The following is a 23986-nucleotide window of genomic DNA, read 5'->3' on the forward strand; positions in this document are numbered from 1 at the left end:
GGCACATAATAGTTTAGTCTCCTGAGGATTGTAATACTTTGGTCTAATTCCAGTTATTGGCTTGGGATGGGGGTGGCTGGATGGTGTTGACCTCCTGTAATTATATATATAATTACAGGAGGTCAACACCATCCAGCCACCCCCATCCCAAGCCAATAACTGGAATTAGACCAAAGTATTACAATCCTCAGGAGACTAAACTATTATGTGCCCCAGGCAGAGAACAGGAGGGATCGAAATGCACCAATGCCTCAGACCCCTGCAATGGCAGGGAATTGATTGATATCACTGCCTGGAGCCAGGCAATAGTCAATGCACATATGCAACTCCAGTTCATCCTTTGATGGGCAATAGAGTTTGCACTTCAGGCCGATGCTGCATAAACTTCTTTCTCACAGGCCTGTGCCTTGGTCATTGTGGCCTGCAGCCCCTCCTGCTATCATGGTCCTGGGCCTCTCAGGAGCCAAGTCTGCCAAACGTGACTAATTGTACTGGCTTGGTGACGTGGACAAATTTCCACAGAGTATGACACACACCTGCAAATGTTTCTTTGCGGCCACTCCAACTCAGGCCATATCCCCAGCTGCTGTAACTCAGCAGAGTTCCACTAACGTCTAGACAGCTAGATTGATTTACACCAACTAAGGACCTGGCCCCAGGCCTGCACTGGTGAGAGCCATGGATGTTAAAGAGCTGTTTGCCATCAGACATAGGTTGCTGACCGGGGGCCAGATTCGTCTTTGCTTACTAGACATCTCCTTCACCCCTTTGAGCCCCTGATGGCTTCATCTGTCTGAGAGCAGAACCCTTTCTCGGGAAGACACGTGCATACTAGGAGCGAGTTTGACCGTTCTGCAACTGAATTCCTGCTTTCCTTTATGGCATCACTCCCCATCCCAGCTCCTTCACATCTCACCTCATACTGTGTCACCACCTCCCTTCGTCTGGGTGGATCTAATAGACACACAGCACCATCTCTCTTCACTCTGTACTGACTCCTGTTGTGTTCATTTAGATGGAATACAGGTGTTAGCATAACCCAGTTACTGTCCAACATTAAACAGTGTTAAACAAGGCTCAGGGCTTGGTATACAGAGATCTCAGCCTCCTTAGTACCAGTAAGGAGCTGCTGGACTGGAACGCTGGGTCTGCAGAGCCTGGCATAGCTGATGTTCCCACATGCCCACCAGGAGGCCTCAGAGAACCATATGCAAGGAGCACTGGGGAGATGAAGTGTGTTAGGAAGAACGGTTCAAAGGGACCATAGCAACAGCAGCCTGTGCCCTGATGGGCCCAGGCTCACTATTTAACCCAGGAGGGTGCCCCAGGAAAGTTGTCTGAGCAGCCATGCAGACTTCTGGTTTGCGGAGCTCTAGACCTCACCTTGCTTGCTGATCTCCAGTCTCTGACCTGGCCTGACTCTGATCCTGGCTTTTGCCTACTAATCCTGGCTCTAGCAATTACTCTGATCCCTCCACACTGACTACTGCCTCGTGACTGCCCTGGGCTTGGTGACAGCAGCCCAGCTGTGACTGCTAGGTCAGACTGCCTATGCCTAGGTCCCTTACAGTACCATGGCGAACGTCCCATTAAAATCATTTTACCCTTTTACAGATACCAAAATAGATAAAGAAAAGGAGGAAAAATGTTCATTTTAACATGATTTTCTGTTACCTTTCCCTTTAGCTGGAGAGAGTTGTGGAAGGGAAAATATCCCATGTTTGATAGCTTCTTAGAGCGTATCAAAGATGGTAATAACTGTCTTTGGGGAGAAAAGAGGAGAAATTAGTTGAGAAGGGCTGGCACTGTTAACGTCTAGTCCCGTTTCATGTCAGGTGGTTGGGATTCCGCTGGAGTTGGTAGGGGTGCTGATGTCATCTGGGTCCCTCACTCTCTGGCCCACTCTGGTCAGGTCATTCCTCAGGATCAGGATGAAGAAGGTCTGGAATCCCAGAAGACAGTGGGGGTGACAGCTATGATGGTGATGCTCACTTCAGTAGCTTCTGTTTGTTCTTTCCTTATTTTTCCTCCAAAGTCTTTCTTTAAGGACTCACAAAGGGATTGATAGATGGAATGCCCCATCCCCTCATTATTTTGTCCACCACTTAGGCCTACTATCTGACACCAATTTTGGTTCATAAATTCCTGATTCCACATGTTCTGTTTTTACCAAGCATGATTTTAACATATTCCTTGAACCCTATCAGTAGGCCCTTTTGTTTAGACTAATTTAGTCTGTCTCCTTTTTGTACCTTTCCCCATCAACATTTGTCATTATAGGGTACTGTGACATCTCACATAACTTTTACAGCTGAGCTCACAATTAGAGTAAATTTGTAGGCTCATTTATCACAACATTTCTGACCTGAGTTTGGACTGATCCAAGATCCAGTCCCTCATCTTTAAAGCCAACAATGGGCAAGGCTTAATTCTCCGAGACCACCTCCCTGCCACTATCATGCATGACAGGAAGTCTCCAGGGGGAGGCACTGTGCAATTCCATGGTTCCTAAGGTCAAGATGAACCAATCTCTTACCACTTCTAAGGTCAGTTGATGAGCTCCTCACTTCGGAGTGGCTTTCCCCAGTAATGGAGTAGCAGAATGATGCAGAAGTGTTACTCCTGGGAGACAACCTCTAGGAGTGATGAGGACATGTGAAAGTGTTAGGATCACAATATACTCCTCATATTGTGCCTAGCTACTGTGGTGATGGGTACATACACATGTAGACAGGTACAGTCGGTTTATTATAATTATGGTTGGATTAGAAATGCAAAATAAGTAGATTTCCCTCTTATTCCTTGTTCCTCTGTTATATATTTCCCATGGGATTGTCCCTGATTTCCATGTCATTAACAGCCCTTTCAGCCATCCTTTTTTTTTTTTTTTTTTCTTCTCCTTCATGGAGATGTTTTGTTTGATTAGATTACTTTGATTCTACTCTTGAACCATTGTGATTTCACTCACGGCTTCTGTCCTTGTAGCTCCTCCTCCCCTCCCACATCTCTCTATCCAATCTGGCTCACATGTTTTATCTGGTGATGTGCACCTCCAGGATTGGTTCTAATTACAGCACCTACTTGCCACAAAATAACCTCGAAATGTCACCATGGACCTGTGGGTATTTCCTTTCCAGCCACAGTGCAATGGCCTGGAATGGTCAGTTTTACTATTTGTACTGGATCAAAACCAGGGCTGGATAAATGTGGACAGATAAAACAAATTAAAGGTAAAGCAAACCCAACCCCAAACTCCCCCACCTCCCACTTCCTTGGGGTGGGTTCCCAGAGCTCTCCTGCGCTGGTCCTTGGGAAATGACTGGCTATCCCCTGGGACTGGCTCCTGGAGCCAGTGCTGTCTGTTCATGTGGCTTGTGATGCTGAGGTTGGGTTCAGCAGACTCAGTCTGGATTCAATCCCGAACAGGCTGCCCAGCCATAGACCAGGCCCTGGGGGCTCCAGCTGTTGTTAGGAAAGAGGATTGCTGACTCAATTCCTGCCCTACCTTGGTTCAGCTCCAAACATGCACACACCTCCATTTCCTGCCTGCCTTTGGACCCTGGTCAGATCTTGTCTCCTCTTAAGCCTTTGTAGGCTAATTTATCCAGCCTTCTGGTCTGTTTTTTCTCACTCAGCAAATGCTTGGCTTAATTAAATCTTACAAATCTCTGTTCTATGACATCGGTAACATCTTGGATCATTTTTTCATGTGACAGTCACCGTGAAATCTGTCTTAATACTACTTCATGCTTCTGTAGCAGCTTCCATTGAAGGATCTCAAAGCACTTTATGTGCAACAACACTAATAGTCATACCTAGCTCTTGTATAGGACTTTTCATCAGCACATCTCAAAGTGCAAAGGCTGGTAAGTATCATTATCCCCATTTGTCTGATGGGGAAACTGAGGCACAGAGTGGTGACCTGACTTGCCCCAGGTCATCCAGCAGGTCAGTGGTAGAGCCTGGAATAGAGAACTCCGATGTCTTGAGTCCCAGTTGAGTGCTCCATCCACTATCTTTTTGAATTAAGCCTCTTACTAGCACTGTGAAATTAGTACGCACTATCCATCCCCCTTTTATAAATGGGGATAAAGTGGGGCAGAAAGAGGTTGTTTGACTTGTCTCAGGTCACAGAGAGAATGAATGGCAGTCAGGGAGAAAACTCTAATCACTAGGTAACACTGCCTCTTTGTTTCACTGTTTATCTTCTTCCCTGCAAAGTTAGTCCTGAGCACTGTACAGTGCCTAGCACAATGGGATCCTGGTGTTGAACTATGGTTCCAAGGTGCTATAGTAATATAAATAATAAATAATAATATTTTGTGCCTGGCTAGGGGTCAGAGTGGTGTTGCTTTGGCATATAAGATAATGACCACTCCCAAGAGTCTTCATAACAAATCAATGGGCATCATCATCAGAAACACGAGGAACAAGAATAGGAAAGAGAAATTGAGTCTTGTAAAATGCACAGGAGTGGGAATAGGCTGTAGTGTCCTAATTGGACATCAACCAATTGGACCATGTTGCATGTATGTATTGAAGATGAGCAAACAGTGGGAGAAATTTACCATTCGTAATCTTTTGAACTCAAAAGTAAGGGTCAATTTGACCCTGTTTGTGGCCTTTTCCACAGACATCTGAGATCCTACTAGTTTGAATCCTCATCTAAAGTGGGGTTTTAGCTTGAATACTTAATATTCACTGTGAGCAAACTTTGAATTGGATTGTAAAATCTGCACATCCTGCTCAGTCTTCAGTGGCATGAGTGTTGTGTGACTTCCGTCACTGCTCAGTGTGACACACCGTGTGGATGTCACACTTTGAACATCTGCAGTGCACCATTTGTGAACGATCTGCATCCCGAGAATTAGTCACTGACAAAAATTAGAAGATCGTGTTGAATAATTACTCGGTTCAAGAAACTCATGGTCTGTTCCCACACCATTTGCCAACAGGGGGGGAAAAAAGGAAAAAATCATTGAATCCATGAATCTGGGAATTATTTTATCAGCGTTACTATATGTGAACATCTCAGGGACTAGGTAGGTTCTTAGGGCCAAAGCAAAAAAACAAAAACAAAAAAAGGAGGAGGATGGGAAGGGAGAAGAAAGGGGCAGATGGGAAGAAAGATGGCATTGTCATTAAGGGTATATTTCACTGGGCATGAGGAGACCTGGGTTAAATTCCTGGCTCTGCCACATATTTTCTATGTGACCTTGGGCAAGTCACTTAATCTCTTTGCGTCTCAGTTCCCCAGGTGTAACATAGCACTGCCCTACCCCACAGGGCAGGTGTGAGGAGGATAAATACATTAAAGATTGTGAGACATTCACAAACTATGGTGATGGAGCCATATAAATACCTGAAAACAGAGAGAGTGGAAAAGAAATTGGAACCCCTTTTCAGCTGTCTGCCCTACTTGCCATCCTTTATTTCCTTTCCCACAATCTTTTCTTTCTGATCTCTCCCTCTGCCTCCTACAAACTTGAATTAAAAAAGAAAACTCCATGTCATTTTCCTGCCCCTGCTGCCCTGCTCCTCCCTAGGGAGAGCTGAAGGACATCCATAGTGGCACAGCAGTTATTGGAGGGTAAAGAGCAATGCTGAAGTGAAGGAGCTGGACTCGACAAGGCCTGGATTGACCGTAAAGGCTCTTAACAGTGATTACTGGTAACATCTTGCCATCATGTAACCCTGTCTATCCAGAAGGACCCCGAGGTGCTTTGCAAGTGCATGTGGGAATACCTCCTGCATCTCCCACTGAAGTGCAGCCAACTCTGGGGTGGAACATTCTGTGCTTTATGGGCTTGATCCTGAGAAGCATCCAACAAAGTCAATGGTTGCTCAGCACCTTGCAAGACAAAAAATTGAAGATAAATCCTGCATCCACCTGAAACAATGAGGGGGATTTTAGGGAGACACAGTGGAATTCCCCAGACTGGAATCTGACTGGAACAGCAGGGTTGATGGGCCTATGCCTGTAAAATGGGTCACATGTCATCTTTAATGAACTCAGGTGATCAGGACCTCTGTTTTATGTCTCATCCCAAAGATAGCTGGGGCAGTCTGGGAAGTTTTAGAATCAGCCAAACTCTTGTAAGAACTCAGTAGGACAGGAATTGTGAAGTGCCAGTGACTGGCAGCCTGCCAGGTAAGGAATTGCTGCAATGTATGATACGGTAGGCAAAGCGCCCAAGCTCGCTGGGGAGTTACTGTCCTCAGAGCTGCAGGCAAGGCAGATGCCAAACTGGGCAGAAAGAAAAGAGGCAGGGATGCAGCAGGCTACACCAGAGCCTGAAGTGAGGAAGGAAAGGAGGGGCATGCTGGGGTATTATCTCTGCATCCACCTCCCTGCTCTGTCCTGTTCTAACCTCCCCAGAGCATGGCGTTAGCTGGGCTGCATTCTCCAGCCAATGGATGGGCTGTCCACCCATTGCTGAGGACTCCCCCTTAGTCTCAGTCTTGTCATGTTGCAGGACAAATTTCAGCACTGCCTGTAACCATCGCAGTGTCTTTTATGCGGCATTTTATCACTAGGGAAATTTTCTTCCTGACCTCCACAGGTGATCGCTCAGCTTAAGTCTTGAAGCACGAGGGTTGCTATTCCTTTGGGTAGTCTTAATTTGTCCAAACTAACATTGCTGAAAATGTTATTCCATTCATGTAATGCCTTTAACACACAGGTCTGCATTGGGGGAGCTGCTGATGGACACTGTCCCAGCCAGCAGTTCTGGGAGGCTGTGACCCTAAGCACCCCGCTATTCACGCCCTACACACTACTACAATGATAGTTGTACAAAATATGCCTTGTGAGGTATCATTTTAAAACTAATAACATACTGGTCAATTATATGATTGTGGAACATATGTGACAAGACTGCCTGTGGAATTACAGATGTCTTCTGCTATTGTGTTTTAAAGTCTGTATTTGAACAAAGTAGAAAAGAGGTCTCCCCAGGTTTCGAATACAAATGAAGCAGGGTGACCAGTGACTATGGAATTGCAATTTACATATGAGGTAAACAAAACCATCAAAGCTCACAAGGTGATTGAGGAATCAACATGTCTGGGTCAGAAAGGATCATGTGTGTGCTTGTCTAACCAACCTGGACATCAGGCAGAGGCATTTACATAAAAGGTAAACAAAGTCATCAAGCCAACAAGGGGAAGAGGTAATGACTCATCTATCAACACGGGATGGAGACTGCACTCTTGGGAAGACTTGCTGCTTCTTTAAGCAGGGTCAACGAACTGTAAGAGAGATGCTTTTAAGAGGTTTACTGGGCTATTAGGAGAGGGGCACCTAAGATGACAAGGGAAACCAGCACCTCATACTTCTGTGGAAGGATCTGAATGAGAGACAGCTAACCATGCTGGACCAAGAGTGAGCCAAATGATCTTAAACAAGTGGTGTAAACTGATGCAGTTCCAATAACTTCAATGGAGATACGCTTACACCAGCTGATGGTTTGGCCCTGAACTCTAAAACTCTGTTAACATCCAAGTATGTAACCAAATCAGGACAGGGCTCAGTCCCATGTATAGTGTCAGTCTGATCAGAGTTTTAATGATGCTGTAACATAGGTCCCAATCGTGGTATGTGGGATCTTACCTTTTTCCGAGGATCTAATCCCTCCTATTTCTAACATCTGGCTTAGACTCGGTCTCTTCTCATTGCATAGCACAGCTCCTTCTCCTTTATTTAAATGCTTAGGTCCCATCTTGCTCTCTTTTTTTTCATTTTCAGAGCCAGATTTTCAATGATTTCACAACTGCCCCACCTTAGCCTTTAACCTCCAATGCGGTATGCTGTCGAGAATGCTTTCCAAACATGGGCTCCTCGTGTTGGGAGATGTGCAGTTTTACTCCACTGTGTGGTCATTATTTATTCTTTACATCTGCAATCTGAATCTTCAGAGTTGGAATCAGGAGGCTTAATTATTTACCTCTTATTGACAATCCGAAAAACACCGTTGGGCAAAGATCTTGATATGGGCACTGCACATCCCAGATCAAATATTTAGGTAATTAATTAGTGGGTAGACTATCATGTCATTTTTCAATACTCATAAGTAGAAGCAGGCCCTGTCTGGGCAGTTAATGCCCTGCAACCTCCCCTCTCCATGTAATCTGGTGTGTAGACTACAGTTGCTGAGACAACTGAGTGGTGAAGCCATGCATCCAATCCCCAGGCAGTATGTAGGTCTGGTATAGAGGCTGTGTCATAGCTCAAATGACTCTGATTAAAAGAGCAAAAACAAGCCAGGTATTACTCTGAAACTGTATAATTAGCACTTCGTGCTGACTATTTTTTTCTCTCTCTTTTCCCTCCCCCCTACCAAAACCCTAGCCATTTTTATCAATTTGCTAATTGTCTCTCACAGTGAGTAAATATACAGTTGTGCATGCGCTTTTACCTTTTGATGTTAACATAAGAGAACTCTTGAATTACAAAGAGCTAGTGGGTATTTGAAAGAATAAAATGCGGAAGCTGCAGTGTAATCAAAGCTCATTATGGTTATTCTTGGTGTAATGTCTCTCTCCATCTCCTACATAATTAGTCAGTTTGGATTGTTGGAGCAGTTTATTTTAACAGGCATTGTCTCTTCTCTCTTGCTCTGTCTGATTTCAATAACCATCACCTCCAGCCTCTCTGGCACTTTATGATGTTGTTGGGTTTTTTTTCCCACAGGCCCCATTATGTTGCCATGGAGAGAATTAAGGGTTCTTAAATACAGACAAATCAAGGTCCGGAGTCATTTTTATAAACCAGCAAGTATTAAGGGGTGACAAAAGTACACACCAGCAAAAGACATAATCTCAGGTCTGCAAATACTGGCCTCTCTTGTCTGCATCCACATTTTGCCTGCATCAGTGTTAATTTTGCACTGATAATTATTTACAGGTGGCATTTCAGACCTGATTCTACAAACACTTACTACTGTCCTGGGCATAATGAAGAGAATCCCGAGAAAATGCAAGTGACAAAGAAAGATGGAACCTTCTCCTACGATGAAAAGTTAGGGTCAAATTCTGCTTGGTTACACCAGCATAATCTTGATTAAACCCAATGAAGTCAAGGAAGCTACATTAGTGTCAATTCAAAGTAACAGAAAATAATCTAGCCCTTATTCGATAACTGACTTTAGGGAAATTCACTAGGCTAAATCCTGAGATCGTTGCCTTTGATAGCAATGGGTGTTTTTGTGTGGTAGGAATGAGTAAAGACCTTGGGATTTGACCCAAAATATTTTGATTTGTCTTGATTTTTTTCATTGCAATATATTTGCCTGTATTTGATTTCAGAAAGAAAAGTCTCTGTAAAGAAGAAGTACTTCAAAGAGAGGCAAATCACCAAGTGCTTTTACGTGTAAAAAGCAAAAGGAAAAAGAACCAAAAAAAAGAAAGCAAGCTGAGTGAAAGTCTGAATAATAGAAAAGCTGGCTTTCAATTTTTAAGAGTGCCTTATAGAGTATCTGATGAAATCCCTGTAACACCGAAAAGCTAAAGTGTTCAGTGTTTCTGTTTCCAGTCGTTCTTGCAAATTGTCACACTGGGGCAGTGTATAATCTGCTGTGTTTTCAGTGGTCTCGGTAACTTATTGTCCGATTAATACAACTCAGGTTGCAAATGTCTGTCAGGAATAGTGAATTTGGCCTTGCTGGGAAGTGAATGCATTTTCTCTCAGCCTCTTGGGGAAGTAACTTACTCTTCTATTACATTCAGCCTTTGTTGCACAACTCTTTATACCAGTGGCAGATGGTTGTTACTGGGCAGGTTTTTAGCAGTGCAGCCAAGAACTCCAAAGCGGTAACGTTTAGGGCCTGCAGGCATATGATTGATTCATCCCGCACAGTGGGTTTAGACCAGTGTAGCTCTGCTGACTTTCAGGAATTTCTCCTGATTTACACTTGTGCAGGCAAATGGAGAATCAGGCCTGTAGCACCTTGGCTATGATGTAGGTCTTTAGCTAAGCAGTTTTGGGACTTGGATGGGAAACTTCCAAGGATAGGGCCAGGTGTTGTAGGAACTGATGTGGGTAATTCAGTGGGGGCGCCCGGTTCTGTGAGTTATAGTGCGGTGGATGGGTGCAAGGGGGATGCTGTGCTGCTGGAAAGTGCTGTCTTTCATAAAGAGGTAAAAATAAGGTGATATTAGGGCACGTTTGGCAAGAGTAGACTCGTTCTAGCCAGCCTGCATACTGCTTCTCTAAAGTTCCCCAGGTGCTTTCAGTGGGATAATGTGTTCTTCATGCACTGTCCTGAACAGATGCATAGTGATGCTGTTGAAGAACAGCTGTCGCATTTCAATGATGGCTGAAAATATATACATAAAATCTTCATAGTTTAGTGTGACCTGCTCTGAGTGTAGCAAGCAGTGCCATTCGGGGCATGTAACATGTTCATGCATGACTCAGTGCGACTGCCACCACCCACCCATTCAGAAAATACACAGAGCAAATCACTGCCAAACGGGTGGTGAAATCCTGATCATTTTAATGCAGGCCTAAGGGTCAGGTGCCTTTTTTTGGAAGCCTGACACTCATGGTTCTTCAGATTGCGTTCAGGGTGGTCAAACTAAAGCTGGGGGGAGGGAGAAAGGATGTCCTTGCCTGTGGAAATTTTTGGAGATTTGGAAGAAATTTTCCCATTCCAAATCAGGACAAAATGTCAAAGTCTCAAAAATGTGTTTGAAAACGTGAAGAAAAAAAAATTCAGTTCAGGCCAATCAAAATGTTTTTTGTTTCGATAATTTTGAAACATTTTGTTTTGATTTTGACCTTTTTTTATTTAACTTTTTTTCTTAAATTAAAATTAGCTTAATTTTTAAATGAAAAGTTGAAAAACTGTTTTTTTCATTTCAAAAATGTCAAGGGGACCTTCTGAAAATTTCAAAATTTCTTGGTTGCTTTTTTTTTTTTTTCAAAGTTGGGGAAATTTGTCTAAACTGACCTTTTCCAGTGACAAGCTTCGCCTTTGACCAATTGGTATTTTCCAGAAAAAAAAAAAAAAAAGTTTTGTTGAAAAATTCCCTCTAACGTTACTGTTTCCATCTGTGGTGCCCATACCTGTATGGTGTATGTAATGTAATAATCCTGTAGAGTTCCATGGTCTGGTACAATCTCCTCCCAAAACAACTGGGCATAAAAACATTACCAGTCCCGAGAGCATCCCGTGGCTTTTGGTTATGCTACGTACGTTCAGTGCAATAATCAATTTGCTTTGCTTTGCTTGCTGCTTGTCATTGTCTTAGGGTTAGCTGGTGTAGGAGGCAGTACTTGGGGGAACTGTGCCACAATCTCTTCTGTTCCAGGGCTGATTGGTGCACATGGAGGTGTAGGTTGGGGACAGAGGTGACATTGGTCATCATCACACATTAACATGGCATAGACTGATTATGTTCTCCAAGGTGCTGGCCTTTCTCCATGGGCTGGTGTGGAGGGGATGGGATGGGCTCATGGACCCACCTCTCCTCTCCCCTTTCTGAGCCATTTGTTTCACAGACGGAGCAAGGGCTAAGCTGTCCCTTCTCACGTTAGATGCTACTGCAGTGTGCTCTTGCATAGGCCAGCCTGAGGTGGGGGTGCTTCTTGCCTGTGTCTCTTTCCGCCCCCAGCACCAGAGCAGGACACAATCTGGCCCGTAGTCTCTCTTTATTTCCCCTCGGTTTGGTACCTTGGAATCTGCTCCCGCTTCCCTCAGGATAAAGATAATTCCTTTGACGTCCACAGAGTTACGCTGGGAGGAAACTGGTGTCAGTGAGCAGGGATTCAGACCTAACTTTCTTCTGGTGTCCTTCAGTTTTACTTCAGTGTAACTCCATTGGGCCTGATTCTCCCCTGTTCTGTCTCCCTAACACTGAGGACCAGCTGCAGCCAACACTTAGAGCAGCTTCCAGGCTGCTTTTAATTTTTAGCACTGATGCAAGGATCCTTAATGGACCCTACTCCAATGGACGCTAGCCAGACTGGTGTTGCGCTCCACCCCTCCCTAGCCCCTGCTGCCCACAACATGCTCCCTACTCATAGAAGGAAGAGCACACCCGGCTTAAGGCTACTACTAGTTACTGTAGTATCTGAGCACTTCACAGTCTTTAATGTATTGATCCTCACAACACCCCCGTGAGATAGGGCAACGCTGGGTCCCCATTTTAACGGAGGGGGATCTGAGGCACGGAGAGGTCAAGTGATTTGCGCAAGATCACACCAGGAGTCTGTGGCAAAGAAGGGACTTGAACCCAGGTCTCCGGCTAGAGCTCTAACCACTGGGCCATCCTCCCTCTAGCGATGGTGGGGAATTCTCTGCTGGTGGCTTGCAGCCAGTTCCCAGGTGGAGTGGTAGTAAGGGGCAGATCTGAGAATACAACCCACTCCGTTGACTCCAGTCAAGTGACTCCCAGGTTTTGCTGGTATAAGTAAAAGCAGAACTAGCCCCACTAATGTTTCCCTCCTACCAGGTTAGGCAGCCTTATGCTGCACTATTCCCCCTCCCCCCCCATGCTCAGTTATCTATTTCTTTATTTTGCTGACTCTTTTACAATTCTTCTTTTCCTGCTGGGTCCCCGAAGTCTGGTTTCCAGGCGATCAGCGCCCGTTAACTATTCCACCGAGTGTGCTATTGCTCTCCTGTCTCTCTGTACTGACGCTCAGCTGCAGTCATTTGCTGAACTCAGCTCCTGCGTTTGGGCTTTTTTAGTATTTTTATGACAAACCTATTAATAATAATAATTGTTAAAAAGGATACTCGACAGGCAGGAACCAGCACATGGAAATGGCTGCATGCAGACTCTGGAGGGAGGAGGGGTGGCCAGACACTTTTGCTAATGCTCTGTGGCTGTGTTGGCGGCGGGCGTTTGGAACTCTGTGTTGTCTAACCCCTGGGTGTTAAAAAGGCCAGCAGCCCTGGGGGCCTTGTCCGCATTAGTGCAGCTCCCACCTTTGCTATCACTGGAGGAGCTAGTGCAACAGAGTGGGTGGGAATATTTCCCTGATAACCTTACTGTGCACCAGGGCTGGGATCAAGGCTTTAGTGTCACTCAAATGTCACATTTACAGGCTCAGTCCTTAGCTTGTGCAAACGGGCGTCCTTCCACTGAAGTCCAGTGCAGCGACACTGATTTACACCAGGCAAAGACCTGGCCCTACAAGGCTTGAGACCAGCTCTGCTCTCACATTCACTGGTGTAAATCCAGGCTAGCTCCTTTGAAACCAATGGAGTTGCTCTGATTTTATACCCATGGTGCTTTCAGTGGCATTAGTGTCAGTGATTGCAGAATTTAGCTCACTGTGTGCAATTCAAAGGCCTGATCCTGTGCAGGGTTGAGTACCCCCAGCTCCCATTGATTTCAATGAGATTTGAGGGTACTCAGCACCCTGCAGTATCAGACCCTCCGTAAAGGACAAGGTGGGGTAAGGCATCACTTCCTCATACAATGTTGTGCCACCTAGGAGGGGGTGAACTTATTCTGAACCCACTTGAACACTGTGGGTTTGAACATTCAGCTTGAACAGTTTTGTTTGTTTGTTTTTAATAAAAATGCTTTATTGCTTATCAGGTAGGAGAGACCTCAGCAAAGGGTTCAGAGAAAGAGAGGCAAAGTGTAGTGAACAGACAAGATGGGAGCCGAGCAGAAAGGGACAGAGAGTAAAGAAATTATAGGGAGTGTGAAATAAAGGAGTGGTGTGTGAGAGGGAGATTGTAATGAATACAGTGGGCCTGATTTTTATCTCATTGTCAATTTCTCCACACACAAACAGACTGACAGAAAAATATTTCCATCGATAATTGAAATCTACAAATAGGCAAAGGAAGAAAACACTGCTTGACAACTTATTACACTTTGATTTAAGGATATTTACTTTGCACATGTTGATATGTGATGTTGACAATTTGTGTTTTAACGGTTCTAAAGCCTGAACTTTTTGAATCTCAATATCTATTGTTGTTAAATAATTATTGTCTAAGCCCTCCAATAATTTCCCACAACTGTGAAAATTTAAATGGATAAAAATAAAAAATGCTTAAAATCCATAATTTTGCATAACTGAACATTTAAACCAATAACAATCTAAAAAGATGCTTACAAATAAACATCCATTTTATCCTCTCAAAATTAAAAAAGTAAATTCTGCCAAGCCTACTGCGGCACTCTGTACCTCAAAGCAGCACCCTGGAACCCATATTCACCCTGTCGTGTAATTATAATATATTTCATACAAAGCATGCCATATAAGATATCATAGGAAACATGAACTGCTGAAACCCATTGTTCTGTCAAAATATACATATCATTAGTGTGTATGAAGTTATGGAATTTTGCTATATGGTTGTTACTGAAATATGTTATAAGTTTGGGAATTTTCCATTGCTAGTTCTCCACTGACAACAAAGGAGGCGATCCATACCCAAGAGGGCATTGAACGACCATTAATCCACAGGGGAGTTGTAAAAAAGGGATTTACAATTCTGTAAGAGAAGCATCACACAATTGGGGTTGCTCAACCCTGTGACTCAGCAAGGCACTCCAGGCATGCCTGGGCTAGTGTCTTTCCAGGGACATGGACTAAGAGTATCAAATAAGGGACAGTGGCATTGTGCTTTTACCTTTCTCCTCCCCCACCTACACGGGAAGCAACAAGAATGCTGGAAAGACAAAGACCTGAACTAAGGAGACTGGTCCCAGGCTTAAAGGGAAAGCCTGTGTATTAAGACTGTAACCTACCTACAATATCCAATGGACCCCAAAATCTTTTTATTTACATATTATGATTGGGTTTTTTGTTATTTTCTCTAGAGTCTGGACTTTAACTATACCTTGACCAAGAAATTTGAACCTTGACAAAAAATAATCGACTTACACCTGTTGTATACGAACAATCAATCCATCAGTTGAATGTCCCTTCAAAAAGTCAAGCCTGACTCCTTTCCTATAGGCAGGTTTTACATTAGTATAATTCCATTGACTTCACTGATTTATACTACTATAAGCGAGGAGAGAATTAGGCCCTGCCAATGACAGAACATGTAGATGGTATAATTAAGAATAGATTGTAGCTTTCATCCCCATTTCACAATAACTATACTCCTGGAGGGGAGTTTAAACTATCACCTCCAGCTTCTTTCTTTTATTAAACAGGCAGGATACAAAACTGCTGTTATCCTCTCTGCAGCCTTTGAATCACAATCAGCTCACAGTGAAAACAGGACTTTTCCTCCCATGTCTGTGAGGTTTGAAAAGATGGGTTTTTGATAGGTAATTTTGCTTTGTGTTGGTCCCCTTGCCAGTAATCTAACATTAGTTCCAGGGAAGGGGAAGGGATTTTAAGAGGGTTGTACAACCCCATGTGAAACTTAGCTTGCAATATGCACGTTGTTAAACATACATTTCCCCCCTTCCCGTTGAGGTTAATGGCAAATCGTTTCTAGGCTTTTCAGGGCTGGGCCAGAGAGGGGAATAGGAACTCTGTTCTCTTTAGAATAATTAGGTGTGACTTCAGGTATCTGATGCTTGGGGACTGATTACCTATACATTGCTTCACAGAGACATCCATTGTCTACCTCTGTACTGGAAATCTGACCTTTTTTTTTCTTTTGGTTCTTGTCAAAGGTCAGCTCTCACCTTTCCCCATCTCGTAACTTGTTTAGCTGCTCAGGTACTATCATGGACTTTCTCTTTTCATTCCTCAGTGTTTTAAACCGCACCCCTGTGCACCTGGTCCATGAAATCATATTAGTGGATGACTTCAGCGATGATCGTAAGTGATTCTCCATATCTTAACCACCAGGAGACAGACTGCACACAAGGGGGCTGTGCTGGGTTGGGATGACAGAATAAGCGAAGGGATGGGGAGTACACAGCCCTATGTTGGGTGATGGCAGTACATGGGAGCTGTATTACCTTTCACATATAGCCCCCTTTGCAATGAGTTTGGGATTCGAGGGTGTGGGGCTGGGCATGGAGCTAGAGACAGATTCTTTAAGCTGGAGGAACTTTATATATCTCATTTGCCTGTTTATGCTGTCTGTTTAATTTTTATGCTTTAACTCAGGATAGACAGTACAACGAGGCTGGTCAGCTTCATTTTCTGTTTATAGTCAGTTTCACTTTCTGGTTTCCATTCACTATAGGGCATTGGTTGAAAATCTGGCTAAAATTTAGGCTGTGTACTGGGAAGCTCTCAGAAAACCCAATGGCCAGTAGAGCCACGTCTGCAAGTTGTCTTTGTCTTAAAAAAGCTCTAATGGAAATATTTTTTTTCATTTAAACAAATAAACATTGCCATGCAGAGTTTACAGTAGAACAGGATGGGAAATCCATTTTTCCAGCCTGTGAAAATTTTTGAGATTTCAAAAAACAATTCCAAGCAGGATGTGTGGACAATTTAAAAAAAATTTTTTTTTTCCCCCCCAAAAAATTTTGGAACAGGAAATTCATCATAAGTGACCTTTTCCCCCTGAAACGTTTCGGTTTTGAAGAATCAGCATTTTCCAACCCAAAAACCTTTCATTGAAAAATTCCCATCCAGCTTCAGTTTGCAGCCCATATGTTGCCACACGATACTGGTGCATGAGACTCTGAAAGTCACTGTCTAAAATCAGAAGTAAAACTGACGTCTGTTTTCATTTTCCATGCGCAAAAAGTATGTAAGTAGCTTGTATGATACAAAATCAATACAGCTGTGTGAGAGTCTACCAGTTTTAATAATCTAAGGTGTTAGGAAGGGAATTTGTTTTTTTTTTTAAATTTTGAACCACAGTTCACACTTCCCTTTCTACAAAGGGTGGGGTTGCAAATGCTGCATGAGAATTTCAAACTCCAAAAGAGAGGATCTGTTTTAATTGAAACCAAATAATCATTTCTGTTCACAGCAGGCCTGATTCTAATCCCACACCAATTTTACACTGGTGGTGGTCTACTGTGGTAGATCTAATTCTCAGTTACCCTGCTGTAAGTCCAGAACACCTTCTGAGTTAAGTGGAGCTATTCTGGATTTGCACCATTGTTCCTGAGAGGAGAATCTCACTTCAAAGGAGTAACTCCTGATTTTCACTGGTGTAAGGGAGAGGGATTCAGATCCGTTTAGTGACCATTTGTAGCATAGTGAGCCAGCTACAGCTGTGTCATAAAATGATGCTGTAAATTACACATGGGACCTGATTCTCCCTCCATTACACCCATTTTACACAGTGTCACTCTGTTGAAAGATGTGGGTCAGATCTCAGCTGGTGTAAATAGGCAAAGCTCCATTGACTTCAGTAGAATGACGCCGGTTGACCCCAGCTGAGGATCAGGCCCAATGATGGTACACTGGTGTGACTGAGTGGAGAATCAGGACTGTAGAGTGAAGTGAATAAGAGAACAGGTTTAATTGATACAATGAATGCTCATTGCATCACTTTAACTTGCACACCAAGGGGCTGCAAGGTGTAGCAGAAAAGCAACTAAAAGGAGGATATAAAATACACTTATACCCATTTTCCAAGCAATTTACTCTCTACCTGCCAACACTCAAAGGCTATAAATAGGGGTGGTTGAAGTGCATATTAAGCACAAAGGGTCCGATTCTGATCTCACGCTGGCGTAAGAGCCTGATCCAAAGCCCACTGAAGTCACTGGAAAGACTCCTGTTGAATTCAGTGAGTTTTGGATCGTAGAATCGTAGCATATCAGGGTTGGAAGGGACCTCAGGAGGTCATCTAGTCCAACTCCCTGCTCAAAGCAGGACCAATCCCCACCTAAATCATCCCAGCCAGGGCTTTGTCAGATTCTATATCAAGAGCAACTACCCTGAAATCAGTGGAGTTACACTGATGTGAAACTTTTGTGACCGAGATACGAACCAGGCCTGGAGCTTTTGAGTCTGCTGGAAGAGATGAGAATAGGTGTGATGTTTGAGGGATAGAATAAACAAATGACAGCTATTTGGCTAAAAAATATAAGGCACTTACCTTCCTAAAAGCAGAAAGTTGTTGGGCTAGATCTTCATCTGCATCAGAGCTCCACATGGGACAAGATGGGGAGAGGGAGCAAAGGTGGCTGTCAGTCACCTTTGCACTCACCTTAGTCCTTTAGGTATCAGAGGTCACTTTGGTGCCTGCCTAACTTAGAGCAACCTCAGGACTGCTCTACATTGTACCCAGATGCAACAGCCCCCAAGGAGCCATTCTACAGCTGAGATTGCCAGAGTGCAGTAGTGCTCCATTCATCCCTTCCTTTCACCTTGGCCATGCCCTTTAGGCCAGCCAATGGTTTTCTTGCCTCATGAGGGAACAGAGACCATGGGGGTGAGGTAATATCTTTTATCAGACTAATTTCTGTTGGTGAAAGAGACGAGCGTTTGAGTTACACAAAGCTCTTCTTCAGGTTTACTCATGTGGCTGGTTATCTAGATTTACACTAGCATAAATGAGGTCAGAATCCAACCTAAGCCCTGATTCTCCTCGCCCACCGATTTTACATTGTAATTCTATTGGACCATATCCTCAGCCCTTGTAAATCCATCAACTCCATTGAAATAAATGGACTGATTTACATCAACTAGGTAGCTGTTCCATTTACTTCAGCAGAGTCGCTCATGATTTACACAGGTGTGCGATCAACATCAAGCCCAGTTTCTATCCGAGGTGCCACCCATGGAAAAAAATAATCCTTCCTGCCCTCTTAATTACCCTGTGAGGTCCACGTCTGGTGAAAGTTATAGCCTCAACACTGATGTGTCGTGTGCCTCTGTTTGTGTTTCCAAAGCTGACGACTGCCGTTTACTGGGCAAGTTACCCAAGGTGAAATGCTTGCGCAACAGGCAACGAGAAGGTAAGATCCTGTTGGTGAGGACACAGGTGGGTGGTGAGAGAGAGGGAAGTTTCTAGAGGTGGGAAGAGAGATGGATGCCCAGCTGAGTTAGCAGGAGTGACTGTGTTGGGGTGATGTGGTCACAGGGAGGTCTGCTGGACTTCTGCAAATATCAGTGACTCTTGGCTCCGAGGAGTGAGAGCACTAATAAAAAGAGATGTTCAGGAGGGCCAGGAATCAAAATGGATTCCCCCCCACTCAAAGAGATTGGACCTATTAAGATATCCAATGAGGCTCAGCTGCAGCTTATTAGCCAGAAAATTAGAACAGGCAAAACAAAGCCCGGGGACTTCTTTTTAAAGCTGTTTGTTCTAATGAAACAGACGAGATCAGCTCCTGCTGCCTCCATGGGAATTTAAAAAAAAATGTAAATTAATTATATTTTAAAGATTAAGAAGATCTGTAAGGAAGATGAACGTATGTCCTGGGGGGCTATTGCTGGCAACCTCCAGATACACTTTGCCACCCAGCCCCAGAATCTAAATGGATATTTTCTAATGCTGCTTTACAGTATTAAAAAAAAAAAAAAAAANTATGTGGAGTGCATGTGGTGGGGTGTCACAGTTTGGCTGGGAGAAAGACAGACAGAAATCCAAAGAGAGGGCCAGATTGTGACTCACTTACACCAGTGTCAATGCAGAGAACCTCTCTGACATCAAAGGGGCCACTCAAGCTTCACCCCCAGTTTAACATAGCAAATCCAGCCAAGCAGGAGAATATTCAGATAAGCCCCCTCTACTCCCCATCCTCCCTATCTCCCCACTCCACAAAATCCCTATAGCTCATGCCTTTGGCTTGCCACTAAAAACCATTCTGATTTTTTTTTTTTTTTTTTTAATACTGTAAAGCAGCATTAGAAAATATCCATTTAGATTCGGGGGCTATTGCTGGCAACCTCCAGATACACTTTGCCACCCAGCCCCAGAATCTAAATGGATATTTTCTAATGCTGCTTTACAGTATTAAAAAAAAAAAAAAAAAATCAGAATGGTTTTTAGTGGCAAGCCAAAGGCATGAGCTATAGGGATTTTGTGGAGTGGGGAGATAGGGAGGATGGGGAGTAGAGGGGGCTTATCTGAATATTCTCCTGCTTGGCTGGATTTGCTATGTTAAACTGGGGGTGAAGCTTGAGTGGCCCCTTTGATGTCAGAGAGGTTCTCTGCATTGACACTGGTGTAAGTGAGTCACAATCTGGCCCTCTCTTTGGATTTCTGTCTGTCTTTCTCCCAGCCAAACTGTGACACCCCACCACATGCACTCCACATACAGACATGCTCCTCCATGGCATCAGAATGCCCTGACCCAGTGGAAATGGGTTCTGCTGCAGATGCAGGTTTGTAGGGAGTCATGATTTGGGAACCCAGCCCAGACGGGTCACATCCACTTGTACACCACAGAGTTATACTCCATCGAGGCTCTTTGCACGCTGCCTGTAGGCAGTTGGGGCAAGGGTGTGGTGGAGATGGTAGGCCCCTAGCTAGATGACAGAGCCTGGAGCTGCCATAGAAGTTGTAGAGTGCAGTCAGAGGGGATCCTCCATTCTCCAGTTCGCAAGGATATCCCCAGTAAACCTCATAGTCACTCAGGTTGCCCCAGGTTCCAGGGTTTGGCCTTCTGTCTGTCTCTCACTCTTGCTCTGACTCCATTCTTGGGGTATGTCTCAGTCCCTTTCCTCTAGGTTCTTGTAACATAATTATCAATGGGTTCCTTCTGCCTGTCCCTGCAATGCTGCTTCTTGCCTTTGTGATCTTCTATTTCCCAGCATCCCTCAGTTCCTTGTTGACTCCTTTCATCCCACCACCACTACCACCAACGGTGCTATTCCAGCACCGCCTCCATTCTTGTGTCCCTATTTAGTGCTCTCAGCTATCCTTGGTCAAGGTGCAGGTCCTTCCGTTTGTGGAGGGTCCATCCATTTAGTTAATGCTGCTGCTAATTGGCAAATGGGCAGTGTGCTGGAGGAATGAGCAGGGAGGAGCCATTTGTCTGTAGTACAGATGGTAGATATCACATACACAGAGACAGTGGAGAGATGTAACTGGTGGAAGGAGGGCTTCGTGTTCATCTTTAGAGATCAAAAATTAACCAAACAATCCAGCATTAAATCTGCGTGTCTGAGTAGTTCCCCATGAACTGTAGTATCACAGCTAGATATACCCACTGCATTTACCTCTGTCTCTTCCTCACATACACAAATATCCACCTCCTACATCTGCCAACGGCCAGGTGTGGGTAAGTGCATTATAATGGACACAGCAGGCTTGTTGCTCCTTGGGACCAGCACTTGAGATGTCCCCCTCCTTGATAAAAGAGATGTTTCTTCTGAGCATCCTGAGCCAATGATCTTCGATGCCACAGAGGGCAGGACATCAGCGGGGCAAGAGATGGACCCAGCAGCGGGAAGTCAAGATGAGTTTTAGGGATTAGAGAGAGAGACCTATTCATGGATTGGCACTACAGTTATGGACAGTCCTCCATCCCTACACCCGGCTTCCATGGACATAAGTGGGAACGTCGCTGGTGGATCCAGTGAACTTACAGACCGAAACCACAGACTTACTAAGGAGACTCACTCACTCTGTGTGGCGGAGGATGGATGGGGGTTGTTGTTGGTGGTGGTGTGATAAAATATTTGTTCAAATTCCCCTCTCCTTTGTCACTGCTGTTACAGACACATTCCAAGCTGAATTAAATTCACATTAGATTATTATATCTGTGGGGGTTACTGAAGCATTTTAAGTCTTGTTTTTTCCCCAGGAAAGTGGCAGCAGAAATAATTGCATGAATTAAGAATTGGTGTAAATGCCATAAATCAGTAATCTAAATGGCCCCTTTATTTACTTTAATGACCTTGGAAAATGGAGGTGGCTTGCTCACACCAAACCCCAGGTATGCACATGTGGGATGGAGGATGGGTCAGGGCTCAAGGGTTTTGTGGGTGTAGAATGTGCTTCTGGGGAGTCCACTAAGCCCCTGCACAGAGACGCATGCAATCTGTGCTGCACCTGAGCTTGCATGTATCTGAACAGGTTTGATCCGGTCCCGAATCCGAGGGGCAGACATGGCACAGGCAGGAGTCCTGACCTTCCTAGACAGTCACTGTGAGGTGAATAAAGACTGGCTGCTGCCTCTCCTGCAGAGGATCAAAGAGGTAAGTGTCTCAGAAAACCAGGTCACCACTCAGTTAGCACAAGTCTTGGCAAAATCGACCAATAGCTTCTCTTATGGCCAGTGGTGGACATGTGTCGGAACGTTCAGGGCTGATCCTCAGTGGGGTACCTGCCAAGGTTTTCTCTCTCTAGCCTTTCTTTAGCATGCAGTAGAGTTTTCTCTCTCTCTCTCCTGCTCCGTTGGTGATCCCAGTTGGCCTAGTTCATCCCTGATGTACTGCTGCCTAATCGGAAGGATTACCCTGGCTGTGCAATAGTGAGTCAGTCCCACCAGATGATGGGTATGTTGCAGAGACAGGAGGCAAGGAACTGGCCTGTGTGTGTGTGTGTGTGTGTGTGTGTGTGTGTGTGTGTGCAAATCAAGTTAGCTGAACCCCTGGGTCCCTGTTTGCTGAGAGGCAAATGCTGAGTGGTACAAGGGGAATAGGTGGGCATTGCTCCAAGGGACTTTTCAATTAGGCTCATGTAAAAAATGCCCAATACTGATGATTTAGGGCTGTTTGAATAAGGGTTGAATTTAATTTCATGCTAATTAAACTTTAATAAATGGCTTTAATAGGTTTAAATTCTGCTGATTTCACAGCAGACAATGATGTTCTCCTTCTACTAGAAACACCTTTCTCCTCGCCCTGCCCGCCACAAATAAAAGGTGGTGTGATCTTGTGGGTTTGGTGTAGCATCTGGGAACATCTGCCACTGACTCCTGTGACCTTGGACCTCACCATGCCCGAATTTCCCCCTCTGTAAAATGGGGATAATTATACATATGCACCTCACAGGGACATCGCATGCAGATTTTAATTAGTTGGGTGGTTAACTGTGCTTGGAAGATGAGTGTTTATGGATCATTAGAAAGATCATTATTGTTACTATTATGTGTGTCTCCTGGTAAATACTGTTATTCATGATTAAAACAGTTCTTTGTATATTTTATTATGAAATATATGAACATATCTTTGGGGAACTGGCGCATATAGGGGTGAAATGCCTTGTGTAAGGTCACAATATTATGTAAAAATGGGCTTGTTTTGCCATAATCCTGCCCCTTGTCTCTCTCATCACCCTGCAGCATCTTCTCACAAACCTACCTTACCCCTTGTCACAAACTTATGTTGTTCCATGTGAAGCTCCGGTGACGTGGTGGGGGCACAGGTCCAGGTTAATTTCCTAACCTGTGAGCTCTCAGGATCAGGCCTTTTTACTGTGTTTGTGTAATGCCTACCTCAACGGGGCCCCGAACTCTGACTGAAGGTGGCACTAAAATACATCTAATAAATACTGATGTAATCACAATGACACTTACATATTATGAAGACTCCCCTCTGACCTGCCCCATTACAGGGTCTTCCACTAACGTTTATTTCACTGATTGTTTTTCACCCTGGATATGGCCTTTTAACACTCCTCCCCCTCCACGTTTTCCTTCTCCAACCAACTCCTCCCTGCATTTTAACTCAAGAGCAAAGCATTTTTCCTATTGACGTGTTCTGGCAGAGTGAAAGAGAGCAGGGTGGCAGTCAGGGCTGCATTTCCCTTGCAGCGCTAGGGACCGTAGCTCATGCTCAGAGTCGATGTGATGGATGAATGTGGATGGCAGAGGCAGCAATGCCAGAGGAGTTTCATTACAACCGAGCAGCAGGAGCATGGTTTGAATGTAGCATTAAAGCCAAACATCACCTCTGCTAACTTCTGATTTGTAATTTGTAATTTGTAATTGTAATTTAAATATGTGGATGGCTTGAAGTAGAAGCTGGCTCTGTGGTTAGCACTCTCTGCTGGTCATGCTGCAGAGGACCTGGATTCAGTCACTCCCTAGAAGTTGACAGGGACTTTGTTGAAGGGTGTTGCTGACATTTTGGGACAAGTGAGATCACTGTCAAGTAGGACTTTAAAGAGCTAGAAGAAGGCTCAGTGGCTTAATCCACTGACAGGTCCGCACTTGTAGTGACCTGGATTTAAATCCTACT

General features: G+C 44.4%; 1 protein-coding gene across 1 annotated transcript in view; it reads left to right on the forward strand.

Annotated features, from left to right (window-relative positions):
- GALNT14 (polypeptide N-acetylgalactosaminyltransferase 14) overlaps positions 1–23986 on the forward strand; it is a 191483-nt gene that overhangs the window by 124018 nt on the left and 43479 nt on the right. Inside the window, exons 4-6 of the mRNA XM_034764736.1 lie at positions 15687–15754; positions 18745–18810; positions 21879–22000. Of these exons, the coding sequence (XP_034620627.1) occupies positions 15687–15754; positions 18745–18810; positions 21879–22000 (256 nt within the window). The remainder of the gene's footprint in view (positions 1–15686; positions 15755–18744; positions 18811–21878; positions 22001–23986) is intronic.

Source organism: Trachemys scripta, chromosome 3 (assembly GCF_013100865.1).
Source record: "Trachemys scripta elegans isolate TJP31775 chromosome 3, CAS_Tse_1.0, whole genome shotgun sequence".
In the NCBI taxonomy this organism is placed as follows: Eukaryota; Metazoa; Chordata; order Testudines; family Emydidae; genus Trachemys; species Trachemys scripta.